The following is an 18,538-nucleotide window of genomic DNA, read 5'->3' on the forward strand; positions in this document are numbered from 1 at the left end:
GCCTCGTACACTGAATAATAACACACTCAGAAATATTTCAGACAAAAATGGTGCAATGAAAACACTACACTAACCAATCACACTTCCCATAAGAACATCACACAAACAAATACACATCAACATTTTTTTAATTAAAAAAAAAATGCCAATAAATATAAAGCATACAGTGTATACTGTATTTACAAGTATTTCAAAATAATAATAATTAAAAAAAAAAATGTCTTCATTTGTCTAAATTTAAACATCTCACCATCTATTTTTGACATGATACTACTTTGTGGTGCATGTTTTAAAATTCAAGTCCTTGGTCTCTGCCTTGGCACCCTTTACACAACAGGTGCTCATTGAATATCTAGTGATGAGACATCCCCTGTCTCCAGTTCTGGCTGGAGGGAAGGCCTCCCTGACAGTGATCCACTGTTCTCTTTCATAGCCGTCCATCGCCTGCTCTGCTTTTCCTGGTAGCTGGATACACTAAAGAACTGCTCGGTGAACTGCATTGTTGCAAACACTGCTGTTAAGGCAAGATCAGATTATTGTATTGTCAGTGGGGGTAGTTCTCCCATGCAGAAACAAAGACTTGAAGTCAATGTCTTGCAAGACGCCTGTTTTGGCTTCTTTTAAATTTGGCGGTGACTAGAAGGCACCCAGAAAGGCGCAGTCTTCTCCCTATGCAAAACCATGATTCAACATGTAAAGCTGCTGCTTTCTGAAACTGTTAACATTTGTCAATGTATATTGTTACAGAAGATAGAATCAAAACACATGGAATATTATTTAGTCACTGACATGGATGTTGAAGATGCTAGAGTTTCTCCTCAAAGTCATCTCATGGCAGAAATTCAAGATCAGAATCATAGATTTGTCTGATTTCTTTTTTTTTTTTTTCATGATTGTTTGAGATATTTGGGAAAGGCGTTGAAAACAACTTCCAACTTTGATAGTGGAGGCAGCAAGCAGGAGATGGTGGCGGCCTTATTTTGACTTTGGTCTCTTTCTTTTGCTGCTTAAAGAGTCTGCAGCTTCCACAGTCTGGAGGAAGAAAAGAGAACTGTTCAGACTAATCAACAACACACACACACACACACACACACACACACACACACACACACATTTGGAAGTACTAAAATTATTATTATTATGATTTTTTTTTCAGGTCATAACTCAAAATAGAAAGCTGAACTGAAGTTGAAATCATGATTGATCCAGATATTTCAAAAGGTAGTTTTAAATAGTTTTTTTTTGTTAACTAAATAATTATACTTTCCTCCAATTAATCAAAATCTGAATTCATTTAATAGTCTTTAAAAAGGCCCAAAATAAAAAAAAAGGTCTATTTTTGTAGAAGATTGTTGCTCACCTGCTCCCTCTTTCTGGTAACTCTAAAGAAGTCCTCCATGCGAGTCTGCTTGCTACGTCCTTCTGCCTTCTCCTTTACCCTCTCCTCCCGCTTAGTTTCCCGCGTCTGACGGAACTTCTCCATTCGTTGACGGACCCTGTCCTGTCTAAAAACATATCGACACGTGCAGTGGTGGAATGTTACTAAGCACATTTACTCAAGTACTATACTAAAGTACAAATTTGAGGTACTCTACTTTACTTGAGTCTTTTCTTTTCATGCCACTTTCTACTTCTATTCCGCTACATTTCAGCGAGAAATATTGTACTTTTTACTCCACTACATTAATCGAAATAACTCGTAAATAAAATACAAGAATAGACAGCTAAAAGTTACTAGTTACTTTACAAATTAAGATTTTTGCACACAAAACACATAAAATACAATGTCTTATTATATATTAAACTACCCAACAATATAACGGCCTACAAGTCCAGCTGAAATGATTAGACCATTAAACACTTAGTTGATTGACAGAACTGTTTTGATCGTTTTTAAAGCTATAGTGCGTAGTTTCTGTCGCCCCCATGAGGAATTCTAAGTAATGTTATTATTATGTAATGTTATATTATTAGTTATTATTTATTATTATTACTGACAACAAAACTGTGAGCTCATCCACATGGTACAAGCCTTCCGTGATTGTGCACAGCCCCCCCCCACCTCCTCTATGCAGTTGCTAGTAGCCAAGGAGGACACGGAGGATTAAAAAAACATGATGGACTCTTCAGAAGAAGTAATTATCTTCACTCGAGTTTCTGCGCGGGAAAGTCGCCGGACGACACAATCTTCTGAACATAGCTATACCAAGAAATACAGAGAGAGTTGTGTGGAGCTGATAGTCTTAATTATCTTTGTAGCAACAGACGGTCATTTAATATCAAAAACTTACGCACTAAAGATTTAAAATGTGAGGATTTTGTTGCATTGAGAACTTTTGCTTTTAATACTTTAAAGTGTCACGCTAGCAGCTAGGCGAGCATTATAACGTGTGTTACAAAGTGACGCACGTTCATCACGGAAGTAAAGGCTGGACTACAATAGAGCTGTTTGGAGCAGTTTGTGAACAGTGTTTTCTGTTGGAGATGGTAGGTCCCTTTGGGGTGGACTTTGGGCTTTTTCACTTTGTAAACCTATAACATGTACAAAAAAGATATATAACACAATAAAATAAAGGGGAAAAGCCAAAAAGCAGAATATGAGCACCTTAAGTACAGTTTCATGATGATACTTACACACTTTTACTTAAGTAATATTTTCAATGCAGTACTTTTACTTAAGTAAAGGATCTGAATATTTCTTCCACCACTGGACACATATACAGTCTTTGAAAGAGAAACAGAAGCGTGTGAAATGAAAGCTAGGCTTAAGCTAAAAGTACGTACCTCACGCGTTTGACGTGACAGAGGAGCTGTACCAAGGCTTCTTCATCTGGCTCAGTCCAGGTGAGTTCAGGAGCCACTGTTTGTGGTGCACCCAAGAATATCTTCCGTGCTTCTTTAAACTTCCAGAAATGTGGCACAGGATGGGTCTGAAGGCCAGCAAATAGTGTCTCATCAGATCTTACACTTTTTTTGTAAAGCAACATACAGAAGGAAAAACAAAGACCCCCGGTTGTCCATTTAGTACCTGTCTGTTGATATGCAAAACCACATTCTCAATGGTACGGTGCTTCTGGATCAGTGTCAGAGCTCTCCTAGGACCCAAACCGGCTATCTTGTCACAGTAGTCACAGCCCAACAAAATACAAAGGTCAACAAACTGGTGGAAGAAAAATGCACAAAAAAGGAAAGTTTGAGGACTTATCTGTATTATTTCCGTGAAGTGGTATTACAAATTATGATATTCTGTACTTTCAAAGACATGACAAGATAAAGTTTTAGTCTCACCTCCTCGTGACTAATTTGGAGTTTCTCTAACAGCTTGGGTAAAGAATATTCAATTATATCACTGTGAAGAAGAAGAAGAAGAGCATAGATCAGCATTAGATCAGTTTAGAAATCTCAGTCTCTTCAGGTAAAGTGATACATTGGATATAAAGTGACATGAGGAAACCCCTCGTTGATGCATCCATACATGGACATTAGCTGAGGCTACAAGTCCTCAGATGTCAGATCTGTGCCAGCCAGTGGCTTATTAGACAGAAATTATCAGCACCAAACAAACACATACATACATTTGAAGCCCCAATGCAACATGAAAAAAGATGTTACTATCCATAACAGAAGAAAACATGATGACATGAGGATGTCTGACTACAGGATTCCCAGCCTCAGGTGAGGCCAATGCATCGATATCACTACAAGATGAGCTACTTAAGACCACCTTATGTGAAAAGCTATAATGAATCCATTGCTTTTCTGTAAAGCCTTAGCAACAGAGGGTCTGAAGAGTATTTAAATGCACCAGCCCCAGAAAACTTGAAAAGAAAATGAGAGTAACTTTAACAAAAATACCTCTGAGCATACAAAGCATGACAGTAAATGCATGTAACAATGTAAATATCCATGAGATACTTTGGAAAATTGCCAGCATAAATGTGAATTACACTAAAAAACGGATTAAAACATAAGAAAACTCTAGTACAGTCCTTAAAGCAACACATGAATTGCATAATTCTTGCCTGTCCTTCTTGGCGTTCAGCTGGCGAATGAGAATACTGGCTCCAAACGGTAGTGTGTCCATGTCCTCTGATGCCACAGCGTCGACAGTCCCCTCTCTCACCAGCCAGGCGCACATCGCCTCAGCATCCCCTGGAGCCTGGAGCACAAGACAGAGAGACAGAGATACAGGGAGATACAAATGAAAAAAATGCATGAAGTCAATGAAGGATGTAAAGAGACAGCGAGAAAATATGAACAAAACAAACAAAAACAAAAAAATCTGTTTAGCAGGTCACACCTGGATGACAGGTACACCCAGAAGCTTCAGGAGCTGGAGACAATCTTTGGTCTGGGATGATGCTGCATGGAGCACAGAAGAGTCATGGTTACCTTGAGAAGACTTAAAATTCAAATAATATTCCCATTGTATACTTCTCCTTAAACATATTTTTTGTAAATCTTTACAATCACTCATTGCCTGCCTTGTTGCACAATCCAAATTTTCTTCTAAACGTGCCACCAGCGTGTAGCTTGCTAGCTCGAAGTTTGTTTTTGTTTCCCGAAGAGAACGGAGTTTGAGAACGGCAACACACAAAACATACACACAAACATCCGGCGGCAATTATCCTGGCGATTCCAGGCTAATAAGTGAAAATTTCAAAACTTGTGCTTGTGGTTATGAATCTGTGTAGATGTACCTGTGCCTGTGAGATTGGGGGACCTCATACCAGCTGTCTCAGCTCTCTTCTCAAGCTGCAGGAAAAACAGGAGCTTTGATCAGCATGGGTGGGACTGGTCATCTGTATCACACTGCAGGTGGTAGCGGTCTCTATCATATCACACTGGCCTATTTAATTCACTTTCACTTCCTTGTTTTAGATATTTTACTGCAAAAGAGTGGCTTCCTTTCAGTATATATACAGTCAGGTCCATAAATATTGGGACATCGACACAATTCTAATCTTTTTGGCTCTATACACCACCACAATGGAGTTGAAATGAAACGAACAAGATGTGCTTTAACTGCAGACTTTCAGCTTTAATTTGAGGGTATTTACATCCAAATCAGGTGAACGGTGTAGGAATTACAACAGTTTGTATATGTGCCTCCCACTTTTTAAGGGACCAAAAGTAATGGGACAATTGGCTGCTCAGCTGTTCCATGGCCAGGTGTGTGTTATTCCCTCATTATCCCATTTACAAGGAGCAGATAAAAGGTCCAGAGTTCATTTCAAGTGTGCTATTTGTATTTGGAATCTGTTGCTGTCAACTCTCAATATGAGATCCAAAGAGCTGTCACTATCAGTGAAGCAAGCCTTCATTAGGCTGAAAAATCTAAACAAACCCATCAGAGAGATAGCAAAAACATTAGGTGTGGCCAAATCAACTGTTTGGAACATTCTTAAAAAGAAAGAACGCACCGGTGAGCTCAGCAACACCAAAAGACCCGGAAGACCACGGGAAACAACTGTGGTGGATGACCGAAGAATACTTTCCCTGGTGAAGAAAACACCCTTCACAACAGTTGGCCAGATCAAGAACACTCTCCAGGAGGTAGGTGTATGTGTGTCAAAGTCAACAATCAAGAAGACTTCACCAGAGTGAATACAGAGGGTTCACTACAAGATGTAAACCATTGGTGAGCCTCAAAAACAGGAAGGCCAGATTAGAGTTTGCCAAACAACATCTAAAAAAGCCTTCACATTTCTGGAACAACATCCTATGGACAGATGAGACAAAGATCAACTTGTACCAGAGTGATGGGAAGAGAAGAGTATGGAGAAGGAAAGGAACTGCTCATGATCCAAAGCATACCACCTCATCAGTGAAGTATGGTGGTGGTAGTGTCATAGGCGTGGGCATGTATGGCTGCCAATGGAACTGCTTCTCTTGTATTTATTAATGATGTGACTGCTGACAAAAGCAGCAGGATGAATTCTGAAGTGTTTCGGGCAATATTATCTGCTCATATTCAGCCAAATGCTTCAGAACTCATTGGACGGCGCTTCACAGTGCAGATGCACAATGACCCGAAGCATACTGCGAAAGCAACCAAAAGAGTTTTTTAAGGGAAAGAAGTGGAATGTTATGCAATGGCCAAGTCAATCACCTGACCTGAATCCGATTGAGCATGCATTTCACTTGCTGAAGACAAAACTGAAGGGAAAATGCCCCAAGAACAAGCAGGAACTGAAGACAGTTGCAGTAGAGGCCTGGCAGAGCATCACCAGGGATGAAACCCAGCGTCTGGTGATGTCTATGCGTTCCAGACTTCAGGCTGGAATTGATTGCAAAGGATTTGCAACCAAGTATTAAAAAGTGAAAGTTTGATTTATGATTGTTAATCTGTCCCATTACTTTTGGTCCCTTAAAAAGTGGGAGGCACATATACAAACTGTTGTAATTCCTACACCGTTCACCTGATTTGGATGTAAATACCCTCAAATTAAAGCTGAAAGTCTGCAGTTAAAGCACATCTTGTTCGTTTCATTTCAACTCCATTGTGGTGGTGTATAGAGCCAAAAAGATTAGAATTGTGTCGATGTCCCAATATTTATGGACCTGACTCTGTGTGTGTGTATATATATATATATATATATATGTATGAAGAGCAGTTCTACTGCCATTACGAGCACATGAGGGAAGCATTCAGATTAGTCTCTCTCTGACCTGTGACTGTCTTGAACACACAAAGAGGATAGGTTTTAGTATCAAGTTGTGTCAAAAGATACAGACTCAAAGGTGTCACTTACGGCAGCTGTCTTTTCCCCGGGAGGCTTCCCGTCAAACACAAAGACTGGCTTTATGTCATGTTCCAGGAAGGTGAGAGTGCGGAAGAAGAGACCTGTCAGGGGGCTACGGGGAAGAAATTAAGGATATTTCACACAAATACACTGGCTAAAAAAATAGAAGACAAAAAAAAAAAAACTGTACATTGTTAAAAACGTATTTATACGTATATATTTTTTAAGCGTTGCCGAGACTGTGTCAGAGAGGTCTTGATTCCACTTTATGGCTGTGGTTTGTGGTGGTGTTGTGTTGGATTGCATTATTTCATAGGCTGTTTCTAATAGTTTTGCTCATATTTAAATGACATGATAAATATATTAGAAACATTGTCCAATATAATGCAGTCAGTCACCACAGAGTGCAGCCTCAAAAAGTACTAATTAAGTCAACGTACCAAATAGCTAAAGCAGTTGTGTGTGTATTTTAAGCCAAAATACTCGAAAACAGGGTATTTTAAAGGGGCGCTATGCAGTTTTGGCCATTTCACGCTTTTTGCTCGCAGGTTTCTCTATAGAGCTCCCCCTACAGCTTCGGAATAGATATTTGGCAACACTGTGTAAAATCTCGCTCGGTCAGTCTGCCGTTTCCTCTTTCTCTGTTCCTCCGACAATTCTTTCCTAGCGTTCTGCTTCTTTTTTTGCGGCTCGCCGGCCAAAAGTTGCAAGGGTGGTTTTTCCGCTCACAGGCGCTAGGGGGAAGCGAGACGACTACCATTTAACCTGAAAAAAGTCATATAACCATTCCAATGACTCCGAAGCCGTTCAATGAAGGTAAATTAAGCTAAAAAAAAAAAACTGCATCGTTCCACTTTAATTATGTTATTGCATGGCTAATTTATTGGACTGCCTTGCACCTTACAGGTGTTTCTGATTTTCTCGACAAGCAATGAACTGGGATGGAAATGGGGAATCTATCTATCTATCTATCTATCTATCTATCTATCTATCTATCTATATATATATATATAGATAATTCGCTAGTCGGAGAAAGAGAAAAGCATGTGAAAAAAAAAAAATCCACTTTTGCTACAGTTCAGCAGAACAGAACGGGTCAAATCGGTCATTAAGGAGCTCACCTCAGGGAAGGCGTCGCTGCACGGAACTGGTTCATAACAATGGAGGTATCCAGCGCGATTACTTTTCCTGTGGGGTGTAACACAGCACCAGCATCATCAGCACCATGTAATACAACTTCCATGCAGTCATAATTGGCGTTTCAATCACATCCACTTTTCCCAAAGGCTCAAATATATTACTGATATATTTATTCAAGTACTTACTTCTTTGTAACACATTTATTCCACTATATTTCAGAGAGAAATATCCATATGTAAATATCAGTCCATTATATAACTATACAAACAATGTTGCTGTGCTTTATTTCCATGGCAGCAGTTTATCATAGTCACTGTAAATAACAAAGCATTTAAAAGACCTTGTACAATAGCTTTCCAATATGTTTCTGACAGCAGTATTAGTATTTTGGCAGCAATGCAGATTTGAATGTATAGAGCTACATTAAATAATTATATGAGCCTCAGTGACTGTTTCATCAGAGCTTGACTGGTCATGCCTTGGGCTTTATGAACTTTTGTTAGTTAACATACACTGTCACTGTCATTAAATACTTTTTACAGGTTATTAACAAGAGCCAGACCTTGTAAACATTACTATGGACTCAGCCCAAACCTAGGGGGGGGGTCCAGGGCATGGATTCCCCCCCTCCCCATTTACAGCGGCTATATGCACCATTTTTAAAGCCATTTGATAATAAAATGCCTAATATTGTGTACTGTACTTAATTTGGGAAAACATGATAGCTACCAAGGGGGGTCCTCATGTAGAGCTTACATCTTGTTTTGTCTCCAATTGTTCTTCAACTGTCTATCGTTCTGAAACCACCACACAAATAATGTCGAGGGTGACTCATTTTCACTCCTACCACCTAAAGGCAACAATTGTCTGATGTTACTATTTTATAAGTGAAACAACAAGTAGTGTAGGAATTTGGTGTAAACAGCATTACAGTCCTAATGTTTTGCATGTAACGCAAGTTTGTTTTACTGTGTAGAGTTCATACAGAATGAATGTTTAGCTGACATATCTGCTACATTTGAATCGAAATCATATCCATGATAATCTGGTCAGAAGTTTAAGTACATACCCGGTTTTATGATACATTTATGGTAGCTAACGTTGCGAATTGTCAGGAAAAGTAGTAGTAAAATTACTCCTTATGCAGAATGGCTTTTATCAGCGTGCTTTAAATGCATTCAAGCAGCATTTTAACACTGCAACTGGACGGTTTCAGTGAAGTTGCGTTACTGTTACTTGAAGTTTTGTTGCGTAACGTTAGTGTGAGTGACATAACGTTAACAAAGCTAAGCTAACAAGTACCAGGTAACGTCAGTATGCTGACATTAGCCATTAGCCATCGTCGTTTGATATGAGAAAGATCAACCGTGCAAGTAAAACAAAAGATGAATGCAAGATGGGGGATATTACCCGTGTAGTCACCGATATCCTTATGAGAAATAGCACCGGGAGCATCTAGGCGGATCAAATCCGCCAGTTTGGTGATGCCCATTGCTAGTAGTAGCACCCCTGCTTCTCTTCTTAGGAATACCTCCCGTAGAAGACGACCAAAAAAAGATTGGGTAATCAAAATGAATTGCCGTTTGTGGAAGATATTTGGGAGTACAGGTGGACTTTTGTTTTAACTTAAACTGTACCTCTCTACAACGATGTCAAGTTAAAATCCCTGGAACGTCTTCCTGGTGTTACAGCGGATGGAGCAGCAGGGGTCAGCATTGTACAGAAACAGGGCTCTGGAGGAAATTAACATCCATCATTTATTACAGCAAAGATATTCACAATGAATCGTGTTTTCATATATTACAAAGAAAGTAAAATACTAAACTTAAAACTCCAGCTTTTGCCAAGTAATAGTAACAGTGCTTAACAGAAAGAAAGAACAATGGTTAACTGCAACATTTTGTTGGTGCCTCTGCATTGCATACATGTGATAAATAAACCTCCATGTAATACATACTCATTTCATTATGGAAAAATAATGACAGCAATATTTTATATACAGAGCCATCTATTACACATGATCATACAGACGGTAGCTGTAATATTCATATCACACTGTGTGATGAATAAAACCATAGAGCATGCAAATGTTGTAGGTAACTTAGTGGAAAACATGAATGGTCAAATTATCTGGAAACCAAGCTCAAACTGTAGATACAGCACAGATAATACCCTTAGTACCCTACCCTTAGTATTGTTGTTGACACTTTACATTAAAAGGACAAAATACAACATTTACAACAAAAGGCTATTCAAGTACTGTATACAAAGGTTTTGGGTGATGCAGAACTCAAAGGACATGGAGGATAAATGTTATGGCATCTCTAGATTTAGTCATCTTACTTTGACACTTTAAGAATGGTAGTTTTTTACAAAACGGATGAACCTCAATGTCAAACTTGGCTTGGTTCCCAAAACATTTGTTGCTTAAAGCGCCCATATTATGCTCATTTTCAGGTTCATAATTGTATTTTAAGGTTGTACCAGAATAGGTTTACATGGTTTAATTTTCAAAAAACACCATATTTTTGTTGTACTGCACAGCTCTCTCTCACTGCTGCAGATCCTCTTTTCACCTGGTCTCTGTTTTAGCTACAGAGTGAGACCTCTTTTCTTCTTCTGTACTAACTTTGATTGCACTCGCACATGCGCAGTAGCTCAGATGTAGATCACGTCAGCTAGCTAGCTCCATAGACAGTAAAAGAAAGGCTGTTTCTCCAACTTCGGTCAGTTACAAGGCAGGATTAGCTGGGAGACTTCTAAATGAGGGCGCACATGGAAGTAGTTCTTTTGTAGATTATGGTGAACTTGTGTGTGTTGTAGCAGTGCTTTACTACTGAGAACGAGGTAGCATTAGCGTTAGCATTAGCGTTAGCATTAGCAACGCTAACGCTACGAGCTAACGTTGCGGTTAGCCAGCTCACCCGGAGACTGAAGGCAGGACACATTCAGAAACCGTATCTCACTCAAAACAGCATGGATGGATTTTTTTTCAAAGTTTGCATGCGTGTGGAAGCACCAGAGACACAAAAGAACACCCCAAATCCCAGAAAAAGTGTTTTTTTCATAATATGGGCACTAAATCATTGTTTCCCCTCTAATCATTCTTCTCCTGAAGCCTAATAAAAAAAGTCTCATTTTCAAATGTTAACTTTCACAAAGATGAATGATGGTAAGCATCACTGTAACATCTGTTGTTGCTTTGCAAAGGATTTATCAAGTTTTAAAACGGTACCATCCGTAATAATTGCACAAAATGACCATAATATATCAGAGAGGCTTTGCGATTGTTGCCGATTTATACCAGGCACTCCTTTGCTACTTTAAACTGGTCCACATATTCTACATTGTCTGTAACATAAGTGAGCATCAGTGCAGTATTTGAGAGGTGGAGAAAGCTCTCAAAAAGTCAACACTGATTGAGAGTTGAAATTATATTTTTCAGAGCAACCTATGTTATAGCTAGTTTTAGCCAAATAAGGTAACTAGTGTTTGTTGTTGATGCCGCATAGCAAACCTCAGCTCATCACAACGAAGCGGGTACTAACATTTTCGCAAACATCCAGCTGTAGTGTCATTGTGCTTCGTCATTTTGCCAGTTTATGCAGGTTTTAAATACATAGATGAATCTTTGAAGGTTAGATATGCTAACTTTAGTTTTACCTCCAAGACCTGAGGGCCTGTGTCCACATAGCGCTCGTTTCTGGGCGCCAACTTTTGTCAATTGTTCCCAATGAAAAGAGAGCATATGTGGCTGCATGCGACCACCTAGAGAAGAAGCGCTGCACCCAGCGTCTTTTGGCAGAGCGCTACGCCGTTTTTTGTGCGGCCACTCTGAGGGCTTCTAGTTGACAATCTCTGAACTTTTCAGAAAAGCGCGGGTGTCGTCAAAGACAGAAAAGGGCATTTGCGGGGACACTTTTCGGCCAAAGAAAAAAACCCTATATGGACGCAGGCCCTTAGGTCTTAACTTGACAGCGCTAAGTTTAAAATTTGTCGGTGAAATCACAACGTAGAATTTACTATAGAAACACTAAGGATTGTGGTGGAGGACATTTGCCTCATAGACTCATACTGTATTTAAATGGTTGCAGCTTTAACAAGGAATTGCTTCGGCTTCCAGTGTTTTGAGAGACTCATTCATGTCCAATCTTAGCGACGGAACCAGATCCAGGTGTTAATAAGCCAGAATGCCACCGTAGCAGAATACAGGATCACCTCTCGCTTGGAGCGTTCTTTGTTTTCTTCCTCCAGCAGCTGCAGACGCCGGTTCAACTTCACAATCTGAATGGCCACAAAAACATGTTTTTTCTACACTTTAAAAAGGTATGGTAACACTACTTGTGCTGTGCCTGAGTCGTTCTTTTCCATTTTACGTTTTCAAATAGTGACATATCAAAATAAATGTACTTAAAACCGCAAAACTACAGCAGCAAGAGTTGAAACATAATGCACAGCCCCTTTCACACATGCACTGCAAAGCTAAAATGAACTAGACTTTACCCATCGGAGCTGTGTGTGAGAAACCAAATGTCCGAATTAGTTGGATCGGACGTCAAACGGTCTGTACCCTGCCAGCTCCCTAGAACATCTGTGTAATGCCGATAAGCCGAAAGTGCGAAAATTCACACAAACAAGTAGGCGTGATAATGACGTTTCATGCCGCTCACGCAAATTCGGAAGAAAACAAGACATTCGAGGGTGATTTACATGAAGATGGCAAACAAAAATGTCTAACTGGAGAGACACGAGACAGTAAGCGCCGATACCGAAATCGTCAGACAAATTCAAGGAACGGCAAGAGATTTGGTTGTTCGTGACCCAATTATGAACGGCTCTGGGACGCAGTGTAATCCGTCATGTCCTGTGTGCTGCACGCTCCACCCAGCGTCACCCCACATCTAAATTAATGAGTATTTCCAGTAAGTGAGAACGCATCTGACGCGGACAATCTCCTGTTGTGTGCTACTTACGTGAAAGTGAAACTGTGGAAAATGTCGCCACCTAATTCCTCGGACTTTAAGCTGATTTATAGTAATACCCAGGCTCTACACAGAGCCTACGTGGTTATGAGGATTATACTTGTGTGCTGGTGTGTCTGTGTCGTTCTAGCCTATCTCTGAGAATAGCAGAGCCGGTGTGCGAGTGCGAGCGTGTGTGTGTGTGTGTGTTGGGAGAGTGTGGTAGAGCGAGTGAGAGAGTGATGGGATTAGCTCATTAGTGGAGACAGAGAAACAAAGCGTCTCCCCTGTGCTTTCTGACCATGGTCAGAAAGCTGTAGCAAGAAAGATAAGCCCTCTCATCAAGTTCATGTTGTTCACGGAGTAAGGAGAACCCGGAAATGAGTAGGAGGCAACGCCACAGCCAAGCGGATCAAACACAGTTGTTGCGGTCTGCGCCACCGACGTGAAGTTCCATTTCTGGGGAGGTGCGCATCAGGGTACAACGTAGGGTACGGCGTAAGGATCGTATCTACGCATACCTATGTATGTACCCACAGCTTAGATTCAACGCAGAACCATAAATCAGGCTATAGTCCAGAGTTCATATGTGAAAACGGCTTACTTTAAAAAAGGAACACACCGACTCATTGGGACTTTAGCTTATTCACCGTATCCCCCAGAGTTAGATAAGTCCATACATAACCTTCTCATCTCCGTGCGTGTCGTAACTCTGTCTGACGCACCCACCGCTAGCCTAGCTTAGCACAGATCCTGGAGGTAACCGGCTCCATCTAGCCTACTGCTCCCAATAAGTGACAAAATAACGCCGTATACATACTGGGAACTATATTCTCAGATGGCGAAGCACTGCTACTTGGGCGGCGTGATTATTACTTCAACTCTGAGTGAACTCCAGGCGAACTCTCTGCTCCTCACCACGGGGCTTCTCAGGTGCCGTAAGCAAATCACTCTGCCCAAGTAGCAGAAGTAGCAGTGCTTCGCCTTCTGAGAATATAGTTCCCAGTATGTATACGGTTAGAAGATGGCTGTGTCTCATGTGACCTTGTTATTTGTACATGCTGTGACTATACAAATCACAACATGTAAATAAGAAAATGTTGGCGTTATTTTGTCACTTATTGGGAGCAGTAGGCTTGATGGAGCCGGTTACCTCCAGGATCTGTGCTAAGCTAGGCTAGCGGTTGGTGTGTCAGACAGAGTTACGACACGCACGGAGATGAGAAGGGTATGTATGGACTTATCTAACTCTGGGGGATACGGTGAATAAGCTAAAGTCCCAATAAGTCGGCGTGTTCCCTTAAGTACTTTCTTACAGTCTATGATGTGATTACTACTTGTATTTGTAATGCATTTGTTTTTGTTTGTTTACATCCGAGTATCTGAAAATGCCAGTTTTTACTGGCTGCATGCTGCTCTGCCAGCATCCTTTGTAAGCAGCCTGATATGGGAAACATAAGCTTGTTGTGTCAGCATGCATTCACTGTACCCTGTCAGTTGTAAATTGTAATCCTGAAAACAGGAGAAAATACTCACAACAGGCACAATATGCACACCAGAGCAATGCAGACGCATATGAATCACTGATCAGTGACAGTCATTTAGGCGTGTGAATCATATTACCTGTCGCCGTAGTGAGGAGGCATCCACTAAGCCCGACTCATCAGGGTTTATATCCAGAGCCAGGTCCAGGTGTGTCCTGTGGAGATCAATATATCTCAATTCAGAACAATGACCACAGTGACATCCCAGCACAATTTTCATGTGCATCACTTTACTACCTTGTGCAATTCATCAGGAACTTTTTGTCCTGTTTTGCTGCTCCAGAAACTCCATAACATCCTCCTCCATTACAGCTCTTCACCCGAGGAGCTTTCCTAAAGGTTACAATGCTGTGACAATAGTGTATTTCATTTCTGTAAATCGTCCTAATTTCATGAATTTTCGTAGGAATTCGCCGCCAGGATCAGCCGTTTGTTCTGCGAAACGCTGTGAATAGAGTGACTTCTGAGAAATACAGCGACAAGGAAGAGAAAAATCACCTGCGGTGGTTGTCATCCAGCACCTCGATAACCTGCTGGTATGCCCGGCGTGTTGTTGACTGGATATAAGACAGGAACCCCGCAGCTGTAAACAAGTTTATGTTCACATCCTCAGGGGAACAGAGGGGGGGACACAACCGGACTGGGGGGGCAGAAGGGGAAGGGGTTACACTGGCAGAGAGATAAGTGGGGAGAAACAGTAAAGAAATAAGATATTTTTTTTTAAACAAACCAAATATGAAATAAGAATAACAAGTTCAGAATGCAGCAGCAGTGAAGCAGTGTTGTAACAAATGTGTGCCTACCTCATATCACCTCTGACAATCGGACTGCTGTGGCGGCCGGATATGTTCTCGCTCGCACTGCGTTCCCTTCGAGACCGAGTATGAAAGTGGGCCTTTGAATGATACAAAGATTTGAAATTGTGTAAGGCTCACATGAAAAAAGAAACGTTACAATCTAAACGTGTTATTGTTTGCTCTCTTTCAAAGCAGGCTAGTTTACATTGATGACACGTGATTTGAATGATTTCAGAGTATTTCCACATCAAACTTCATAGGTTGTGTTTTTCACCAGATAACCTTCCAATCATCAGCTTTTTGCTCTAACTTCACGGCCTTACACTTTTCTCCGCCTAATCTGATTAACATCCAAAATGCATCTTGCAACATTTTCATCAACAGACTCAAAAGGTGTAATTAATGAGTGACACTGCGAAAGCTTTGTTGTAGATGTACAAGAACACGTGTGCTATGTTTAATGACACTGGGTGTTTAACTCCAGACTGCTACCTTTCTAAAATGCAAAGGATAGTGTAATGCTGCACCACTATTTGGATCAGTGTCAAGTTCAGTAGATTAAGAAAGTTCCATTTATTGTATTGAGAAATAAAGAAAGGAAAAAAAAAGGACACAGAATGAAAACCTTGATTGGACCCTTACCACCTGGCTGGGATTGCTCTGTGAAGTGGCAGTTTGTTCGGTTTCAAGGGAGTCCAGTGGCTGCTCTGTAAGAGTGAGGATATGCGGTGGGGCCTTCATGTTCAAGAGGTCCATTGGAGGGACGGACTGAATCAGGTCAAAGTCTCGGGTACGAGAAAATTGAGCGTCCCCGTCATCACCTGTGGAGGAAGTGAGGAGGAGAGGGACAGTTAAATGGTGGTAGGAGTTCACAAGGATCATGAACATTTTAAACATTGGCTGGATCTCAGTTCTCTTATTTGATAGCTCCTCACTAGAACCGTAAGTTGTTCTGGCATTCTTTCGTGAAGGCGGTCTCAAAGCTCTTATTACCGCCCCGAGAATCGAGGAGCGAGGATGGAGCATAGATCTCTAAGGAGCTATGAGCGAGGATACACCAAAGCAGCCTTCCCGGGAAACCATGCAGCTGAACGTTGCTAACTCCGCCCATACTGCTGACGGATTCACCTGACACTTCAGAGGAAAGGACGTCTCATCCCTCTAAAGAAAACATTTCCTCGTTTTCTCTCTCCTTGCGTCTCTCCTATGCTTCGGTATGACGGACTAAGACGTGAGGAAGGGAAGCAAGTGAAGGAACCAGGGATGCAATTTCAAAGAACTGAGAGTGTGTTGACCTCAGTGCACCTCAATTTCAGCTTCCCATGCACAGTGTTGTGTATGTGTTGGGTATTTTCTGCCATGCACCCTTTTACTGTCTGTCCTCACCTGCTATGATGATCCTCTCTGGCACCTGCATCAGAGTTGTGTGAATGGCCAGGGGCTGCTGAAGTGACTGAGACTCCATCTGGTTCCCTGAGGCCACCTTGAGGGTCTCTGGGATTCGCATGCGCTGGCTGATGTCCTCTGTGTACTCCAACTCATAATGGATGCGGTTCATCTCAGCCACCTGTGCAGAGGGGGAAGTGAATGGCCCACTCATCCAGCCTGTGGACACATCAAATGGGAGGAAATGGAAAACCACTTAAGATACTCAACAATTAAAAGGTAAAACTGGAGTGCAAGTTAGACTGTGTAAAACAATCAAGCTACACTTCAGTGATGAATGTTCAGTAATCACATCCAAGCTCATATCTGTGAGCCCTGGCTGTTTGTCATCTCCATAATGTGATTGTAAGTGGTCTGCTTGCCTGTCATCCTGATTTTCTAAATTACAGTTAAAAGCAGTATGATTATACCTTATTTTAAATGACAAATAGGGTGAATTTAGTCATTGCTAACTGACAGAGTGGCGAAGAGTACTGGCCATACTCTCTAGCCCGTGTAAAAGGGCATGTCCCGTAGAGGAACCAAATAAGCCCGACTACAGGGTGGAGGGTAAGGGGGGTGTATCCGCCAAACCTAATAAATAGTATATTAGAAATAACATTTCACGTTGTGTTGCATTTAATTATACAACATTGACATGAGGTGTTGGCAAATGGCTTCAATGTCTCTGAATGAAAAGCCACACAAGACGCCATGTCTAGCATGTATCTAGCTAATGATACTAGTATGTTTAGCGTTAGCTAATGATATTTTTATCACAACACGTTAGCTAAGCAGTGTGTTACAACCGCTGACTGTACGCATAACATAACAGGCAGGCTAACCCGTAATATACATTGTTTAACTTGCCTTTAGCTTTATGACTACTTACCGTTATGGTTTTAGCACAGGGGGTTAGAATGTCATGTGTCAAAATGCTGTTCGTTAACAGCATCAACCGGAACGGACGACGAAAAAAACCGAAAGACAGACACACCGCTTCAAGCTGGTGTGTGTGTGCGTGTGTGTGTAGCCACTAGAAATATCCTTCGTGTGTGTCCGCTGGGGCGGAGCGTATGAGCTACAGCGTATTAGTACCGGTACATCCATAGACAGTATATAAGAAGGGTACATCCATGGTAATACCGAGCTTCAGCAGCAGGAGGCACCCAGGTCAGAAAACGATCGCACACAATTATGTCACTCAAATGAGTTGGTTCACATGCATTGTTTATGTAATTGGCCTAATTAATACACAATTATACAAAGCTGTTGTTTAGATTTGTTTGCCAATATGTCTGAAAGAGTAACTAAGAAAATGGTAACACATCAATTAATGTACTGTAAATGCATTTTATAATTACCAGTGTTTGACGGTGTGCAAAGATAATAAAAAAAAAAGCTAACCAGAAAATACCATGACAAACATAAAATGTAACATAGGAAATAATATGTCCTACTCAGAGGAGCAGATATGTTCCCTGTCACTTGTAATGATTTGGAGTTATTCTTTCACAGTTAAAACAATGTGCATTACATGGTTCACTACCATAAGAGGACATCTGCATCTGAACCTTTGCTGAAGTTTGACCTTTTGCATTTTAGCTAGGTGATTACAGTGACTCCAAGTGCATACCAGTGACAGAACTGCACTTTCCAGTAGTTCATTGTGCTATATGTTTTCTGACCATTAGTTTTTTTTTTTTTTACTTTGTTGAAAATGCAAGATGTAGCTGTGTTGGTGTTCTGGCATATGCGTGATGTAAAACTTTTTCCTTATTTTTAGATTTAGAGGTACAAATCCACAGCAGCAGGCAGTTACTGGGCAAGTGCAAATATTTTCAATAAAAATATACACATCCAAAACAGGTGCATCACAGGAGCTCATATACAGCTAACGTAGCCTATATGGACCAGTCATTTGC

General features: G+C 40.9%; 2 protein-coding genes across 4 annotated transcripts; both read right to left on the bottom strand.

Moving 5' to 3' along the window:
• Positions 1 to 110: 110 nt before the first annotated feature.
• Positions 111 to 9,614, bottom strand: LOC144526164 (putative flap endonuclease 1 homolog). 2 transcript variants are annotated; one of them, XM_078263407.1, is made up of 12 exons: positions 9,524 to 9,614; positions 9,297 to 9,406; positions 7,868 to 7,934; positions 6,756 to 6,858; positions 4,701 to 4,755; positions 4,301 to 4,362; positions 4,023 to 4,159; positions 3,289 to 3,349; positions 3,029 to 3,160; positions 2,785 to 2,930; positions 1,361 to 1,505; positions 111 to 1,032 (listed from the first exon to the last, which is right to left on the bottom strand). In XM_078263407.1, the coding sequence occupies exons 2-12, from the start codon at positions 9,376 to 9,378 to the stop codon at positions 976 to 978; spliced, it is 1,047 nt and encodes a 348-aa protein (XP_078119533.1). In that variant the 5' UTR covers positions 9,379 to 9,406; positions 9,524 to 9,614; the 3' UTR covers positions 111 to 975. The 2 variants fall into 2 exon arrangements, with proteins under 2 accessions (XP_078119533.1, XP_078119532.1); XM_078263406.1 differs by having other exon boundaries at positions 9,297 to 9,569.
• An 11-nt stretch (positions 9,615 to 9,625) lies between these two features.
• Positions 9,626 to 17,672, bottom strand: LOC144526165 (mitochondrial fission factor homolog A-like). Of its 2 annotated transcripts, XM_078263408.1 has the most exons (8): positions 17,506 to 17,672; positions 16,575 to 16,793; positions 15,831 to 16,009; positions 15,195 to 15,286; positions 14,890 to 15,060; positions 14,629 to 14,724; positions 14,471 to 14,546; positions 9,626 to 12,170 (listed from the first exon to the last, which is right to left on the bottom strand). In XM_078263408.1, exons 2-8 carry the CDS (start codon positions 16,786 to 16,788, stop codon positions 12,039 to 12,041), a joined length of 960 nt encoding a protein of 319 aa, XP_078119534.1. In that variant the 5' UTR covers positions 16,789 to 16,793; positions 17,506 to 17,672; the 3' UTR covers positions 9,626 to 12,038. The 2 variants fall into 2 exon arrangements, with proteins under 2 accessions (XP_078119534.1, XP_078119535.1); XM_078263409.1 differs by lacking the exon at positions 14,629 to 14,724 and having other exon boundaries at positions 17,506 to 17,671.
• Positions 17,673 to 18,538: the final 866 nt, after the last annotated feature.

This window comes from Sander vitreus, chromosome 12, assembly GCF_031162955.1.
Source record: "Sander vitreus isolate 19-12246 chromosome 12, sanVit1, whole genome shotgun sequence".
NCBI classification, from domain to species: Eukaryota; Metazoa; Chordata; class Actinopteri; order Perciformes; family Percidae; genus Sander; species Sander vitreus.

Bases quoted from the DNA above. Each gene is read 5' to 3' on its own strand.
- LOC144526164 (XM_078263407.1), bottom strand. From the start codon at position 9,378: ATGGGCATCACCAAACTGGCGGATTTGATCCGCCTAGATGCTCCCGGT. The intron at 2,931-3,028 runs GTACTAAATGGA...GCTGGCCTTCAG, and splicing joins TTTTGCATATCAACAGACAG to ACCCATCCTGTGCCACATTT. The intron at 1,506-2,784 runs GTACGTACTTTT...ATATGTTTTTAG, and splicing joins TGTCACGTCAAACGCGTGAG to ACAGGACAGGGTCCGTCAAC.
- LOC144526165 (XM_078263408.1), bottom strand. From the start codon at position 16,788: ATGAGTGGGCCATTCACTTCCCCCTCTGCACAGGTGGCTGAGATGAAC. The intron at 16,010-16,574 runs GTGAGGACAGAC...CTTCCTCCACAG, and splicing joins AGAGAGGATCATCATAGCAG to GTGATGACGGGGACGCTCAA. The intron at 14,547-14,628 runs GTAGTAAAGTGA...TGATCTCCACAG, and splicing joins TTCCTGATGAATTGCACAAG to GACACACCTGGACCTGGCTC.